The sequence below is a fragment of the Mobula hypostoma genome, chromosome 21, assembly GCF_963921235.1.
Source record: "Mobula hypostoma chromosome 21, sMobHyp1.1, whole genome shotgun sequence".
Classification (NCBI taxonomy): Eukaryota; Metazoa; Chordata; class Chondrichthyes; order Myliobatiformes; family Myliobatidae; genus Mobula; species Mobula hypostoma.
The window spans coordinates 14,990,202-14,996,534 of record NC_086117.1 but is presented as its reverse complement, the minus strand read 5'-3'; the positions used below and the strand labels follow the sequence as shown (position 1 = coordinate 14,996,534).

General features: G+C 38.5%; 1 protein-coding gene across 1 annotated transcript in view; it reads right to left on the bottom strand.

The window, feature by feature from the left end:
• Window positions 1-2,302: 2,302 nt before the first annotated feature.
• The window catches only part of ak8 (adenylate kinase 8), a 155,903-nt gene continuing 151,872 nt past the window's right edge, over window positions 2,303-6,333 (bottom strand). The window contains exon 13 of the mRNA XM_063073107.1: window positions 2,303-2,584. Within this exon, the coding sequence (XP_062929177.1) occupies window positions 2,338-2,584 (247 nt within the window). The 3' untranslated portion in view covers window positions 2,303-2,337. The remainder of the gene's footprint in view (window positions 2,585-6,333) is intronic.

Below are 6,333 nucleotides of genomic sequence, written 5' to 3'. Positions count from 1 at the left end.
CGCTGGCGTGGAGGGCTATGAACGACATGAAGGAAATCTGGAAGTCGAACCTGACCAGAGGGCTTAAAAACAGGATTTTCATAGCAGTAATAGAGTCCATTCTCACGTACGGATGCAAGACGTGGACACTCACCAAGACGATGCGAAAGTCTCTAGATGGTTGCTATACACGAATGCTCCGGATGGCTCTTGATGTGAGTTGGCAACAGCACATGACAAACGTTGAGCCCTATAACAACCTACCGATGCTCTCCACTAAAATCGAGGCGAGAAGACTGCAACTAGCGGGGCACTGTCTACACCACCCCGAGCTACCTGCCAGTCTAGTCATCATATGGGAGCCCAAGCACGGGCGGATGAACCCTGGGCGCCCTCCCAAGACTATGGTCAACACACTCCTAGAAGACAGCGGCGCGGCTAATGTAGATGAACTGAACACACTGATGAGGCAGAGGGAGAAGTGGAGAGTCCGTCATTGTGCCCGACGCCGGCCCCTAGGACTGAGTTGACGTAGTAGTAGTAGTAGTATGGATGTCTCCTGACCTGCTGAGTTTCCTCCAGATTTTGTGTGTGTTGTTTGGGATTTCTAGCATCTGTAGAATCTCTTGTATTTATGTAAGTCACTAGTTTTCCAAGGACGTTCCCCAGAAGTAGGATATCAGTGTAATAGTACAGAAAAATTCAACCTTGTTACCAATTCTAAGCACAAGTTTGCCTATCAGCTTCAGTCATATCCACCCCTGAGCATCTGACTCCATGTAATTCAGTTAAAGAATTGTAAGGAGAGGAGTAACACTGAGGGTAAGAGCTCGTTTGTATTTTCCATGTGTGTGGGAGACTAGTTTCCTAAATATTGCCGCCTTCTTGGGCATGCTTCATGATCATCATCAGGAAGTCCTGAAAGGAAATACACCCTGGATTGATAACATATTCCTCATTAGAGCTAATTAGAGCCTTTGTTTGGGGAGCAGTTGCAAACACTGATCTTTGCACAGGTTACATGACGCAATGTAATACACTGTATTGTCTGTTCGAGGTTTGTTGCATGCTCTACAATCTGGCACTGGTCACACAAATCAGCCTAATTCATGCACTGCTTGAAGTGCCTGAGATTCCCTAAGACACATTTTAAGAATTTCTTCAAAACTGGAAGACTGCATGGTGGTGCAATACTTATAGCACCAGGTGTAAGATCAGGGTTCGATTCCTGCCACTGTGTGTAAGGAATTTGTACATGCTCTCCATGACCATGTGGGTTTCCTTCCACATTCCAAAGATTAGGGTTAGTGAGTTGTGGGAATGCTACGTCGCTATGCCCAGAAGCATGCTGACACTTGCAGGCTTCCCAGCACAATCATCACTGTTTTGATTTGATGCAAACAATGTATTTCACAATATGTTTCAATGTACATGTGACAAATAAAGCTAAAGTTAATCTTTACACTCTAAGTTTTATCTTACACAAACTTACAGTTAGAATCCTGCAGTTGTTGTATTTCCTGCAGTTCCTGTGGGTGCCACAGTAGTGTAGCAGTTAGCGGACACTATTACGGTTTGGGGCGTGGAGTTCAGAGTTCAATTCCGGCATCTCTCCTCGTGGAAAGCGTTGGTCTCCCCCACCTACCACCCCCACAGTCAAAAATATACCGGGTAGGTGAACAGGTCATGGTAAATTGTCCTGTGATTAGGTTAGGGTTAAATCGGGCTTGTCAGGGGTTGCTGGGGTGGTGTGGCTTGAAGGTCTGGAAAGGCCTACTCCATGCTCTATCTCCAAACAAACAAACAAATAAATAAATATTTCATGCACCATGCATTCATTGGGTTTCATATGCATCAGAAATTCCAGTGGCTAACATTTTTATTGTGTATAGAAACATATAATTCTGAATGAAAAAAATGTTAACACTGAACAAACCCTGGGAGTTCTTCATCAAGGTTAGAAGCGATGAGTGCAATTTGTACTTTGCAGTGATTCATCCTGGTGGGTCCAATACTCAGCCTAAGCTTAGCTCCCTGTGACGAATGACTGGAAGATCACAGATCACTTTGATTATTGCCTGACCTTGAACTCACCCTGCAATGTTATTACACATTAATGTAATGGCTGCTGTGATGTTCAACTCAAGAACTTTTTCATTTGAGATATTTATCTCTGAGTGCTGTAAATTTTAAAGATTTACATATAAACTGTATTTATCGTAGGGAAACATTTGATTGAACTTTGGAAAGCAAGGAATATCTTGGTGTAAGTCATTTTATTGTTCAAGAAATGACTTACAGTGAAATTTAATAATGATGACTACAAACTGAAGTAAAGGCATTAGAGAAACTGTCTTATCAAATAAAGACATTTGTTTGCTTAGGCAAAGGTTTGACGATACAGCTCTCAATGTATTCAAATACTGTGTGAGGGTCCTGGTCTGCATTCACACGAATTACAGGTTTGTAGAATTGCTCCAACTCAGAGATATTGGCATGATACACTTCCAGTGCTTTCTGCACGTTTTCCTCAAAATCCTTAGGATTTACTTTGCAGCGACCATAAACTTCACTATTCGGTGCTGGTTTGTAGATGGAGTGATATCTGAAAAACAAGTTTGCAGAAGAGTGATTTCACAGAACTTTGTTCTCTTAGTTTCATAAATTACTAACATTACAATGTGCAGTAATTGTGGCTGCGAAGATTATTATGAATATTTTTTTTTAAATTTTATTTTTATTTGGATAAGGAATTCACAATTATCATGTACTTTTTTCACACATATAACCTTTTCCTTTTTTTATATGTATAAAACTACAATTATTTATACATTCTTAAGTACACATTGAGATGATATAAAAGGAAAATAAACATTTAAATAGATAATTATGTACTGTGGTAAATCTAACCTATTAGGCTAAGTAATGAAATTAGTTGTTAAGAAAAATGGTAATAATAGTTTCCATACAACCCTTCTGGACCATTTCCACTGGTCCAAAATGTTGCATACAAGCCTATATACCAACCATTGTAGGTGTTTATATCCCAATTTGTTCATGCTTGTTCCTGCCCGCAGACATAATTATCCAATCCCTATGTACTTATTTACTTAATTTTTTCATTTTTTTTTATCCCTTTCCCAAATCTTTCCCTTTACTTGTGTTAATGCTCTATTTTCCAAAAAAAAAACAAACATTTAGACTAGGGGTGTTTACGTTAGCAATATTACTGTGTTGATGAGAAGAGCAATATAAATCATTAGGAGAGTCATCTAAAGTCTGCTCGCATTGGGGTTATATATTCAATCCATTTATTCCAGATTTGATAAAATGTTTCTTTTTGAGTTCTCAGGGAGTAAGTCAACTTTTCCATTTTAAATATTTCCAAGATAAGTTCGTACCAATCTTCTAATGTAGGTGGTATTGGATTTAGCCATTTTCTAGTGATTGATTTCTTACTTGCCGCTAAGAGGGCAATTATGAATATTTTTAAAATCTGCTCCCTATCAGAATTTAGTAAAAATATGTTTTTAATCTAATGCATTCGGAATACACTCTCAGGACACAGGTTTCCATAAATATCTTTCCTGCAGAAATCTGAAAATGTAGTTACTGAGTAGTTTCCAGACAAGGAGAAAAATCTATGTAATGTCATCATTCTGGTTAACATAAGAAAAAGTGCTGAAAATATCAAATGCTGCTATGATACGGAGAATTCAATTGGGATAAATCTTAATGTTGTCCTACAACTTTGAAGATACTAAAATTATGCATAGCACATTAAGGATTATAATCAGATATATTGCAAATATTTATGCTCAAGCATGTGACCACAATTTAAATACTACTTGTAATGACTAATTAAATTTGATGCAATAAATATCATAAGTTCTTGAGCATCATGGTGAGCTATGTCATAGTAAGTAGAACTAGGCTGATTAGTTAATGTATATTATTGTTTTCTTAACTATATTTGACAAAAAATTAGTATCACTCTAAATAATTTATCAGGTGGTGTAATTGGAGTTGGTTTAATTAAACATAAAGATAAATCAAACCTAAAGAAAAGGCATAACGGATGTCACAGCAAGCTCATTGCCAGTAGATATTGCAGTTAGAATGTGCACATGAATTGATGCATTTGAAATAAATTATTTCGCATTGAACATTTAGTCAATTAAGAAACACAGCAGAAGCTTACTGAACAGTTGAAACTATGAGAAAACTCAGAGTATCCATTGTCCTTATCTCCCATTGCACTCGTGTTGCTAAACATTCATCCTGGGAGATACATTAATGTGATGGAAAGTAGGGGTTAAAAAAAGGATCTAGTGCTTTCCCGGCATATATGATGAATAAGCTCTTCTCGGGTACAGTTATCAATTACAACCGATGTTTTGATGACAAACTCTGTCATCTTCATCAAGGATGATACCTGGGTATGTCTGGTCTGGTGGTATTTACACCCCTGTAGGGGTTATTGGGAATATTTACAATCCAATCTACTGGAAAGCTCACAAGCAGGGATTTGTGGGGATTCAGTTCAACTGAATAAAATAATGGTAAATATAAGTTATTTCCCTCATTTCACATACTAATTAAACCTTTTATATTGTAATTATTGATATTCTGCAATAGAATAATTTATTTATACAAAATGTAAAAACATTCATCTATGAATAGAAAACAAGTCCAAGGAACCAGTGAACTAAGTTGCCTTTATGCCAGTAAGAGTGACAGCATCATAAAGAGGTACATCACAGAAACAGCCCTTTGGCCCATCTAGTCCATGCAAAAAACATTTAGTCTGCCTACTCCCGCCAACCTGCACCAGGACCATAGCTCTCCATGTCTCTACTATCCATGTATTTATCCAAACTTTTCATTGAAATCGAGCTTGCATGCGCCACTTATGCTGGCAGCTCATTCCACACTCTCTATAACCATCTGAGTGAAGAAGTTTCCCCTCATGTTCCCCTAAAGCTTCTCACCTTTCACCTTTAACCCATGACCTCATTGTAATCCTACCCAATCTCAGTGGAAAACACCTGCTTGCATTTACCCTATCTACAGTGGAACAACACTGGTTAACCTCCACTCCTCTGGTACCTCTCCTGTCACTAATGATGTTTTAAATATCTCTGCTAGCCCCCTGGCAATTTCCACACTTGCCTCCCGTAGGGTCCGAGGGAACACCTTGTCAGGCTCTGGGGATTTATCCACCATGATTACCTCAGGGTAGGAAACACCACCTCCTCTGTAATCTGTACAGGATCCATGAAGTTGATGCCACTTTGCCTCACTTCTATAGCCTATATCCATCTCCCAAGTAAATACAGATGCAAAGAATGCATTTAAAATCTCCTCCATCTGTTTTGGCTCCACACATGGATTACAATTCTGGTCTTCCAGAGGACCAATTTTGTCTCTTGCAATCCTTTTGCTCTTAACATATCTGTAGAATGCCTTAAGATTCTCCTTCACCTTATCTACTAGAGCAACTCCATGCACTTTTTTAGCCTTCCTGATTTCTTCCTTAAGTGTTCTCTTGCATTTCTTACACCCCATAAGCACCTCATTCATTCCTACTTGCCTATACCTGCTATGCACCTCCTTTTTTCTCTAAACCAGGGCCTCAATATCTCTTGGCAACCAAAGTTCTCTACAATTGTTATCTTTGCCTTTTATTCTGACAGGTACATACACGCTTTGTACTCTCAAAATTTCATTTTTGAAGGCCTCCCACTTTCCAAGTAGACCCTTACTAGAAAAGAGTCTGTCCCAATCCACACTTTTCTGATCATTTCTGAAACCATCAAAATTGGCCTTTCTCCAATTTGGAATCTCAACCCATGGATCAAACCTATCTTTTTGTATATTTACTTTGAAACTAATGGCATTGTGGTCACTGGATGCAAAGCGTTTCCCTATACAAGCCTCTGTCACCTGCCCTGTCTCATTCCCTAGTAGCAAGTCCAGTATCATATGCTCTCTCGTTGGGACTTCAACGAACTTGGAAATTTTCCTGAACACATTTGACAAACTCTATCCCATCTAGTCCTTTTACAGTAAGGGATTCCCAGTCAATACTCTTAAGTATGAGAGATAGTGGAACATTTACGCAGAAACATCCATGCCTGAACAAACCGATATGTCTGATTTTGGAAAAAAAAGGTACAGTAATATAGTAGAAATAATATATCTGGATTTCTAAATGTCTTTCAACATACCATGTTATCAGGGAGTAGGTGGCAAAAGGGATAGCAAACTGGCTACCGAATAGAAAATTGAGATTACCGGTCATTGACAAATGGTGTAAAGTTATTTTATATATTGGTTGATGCAGTGATCAGA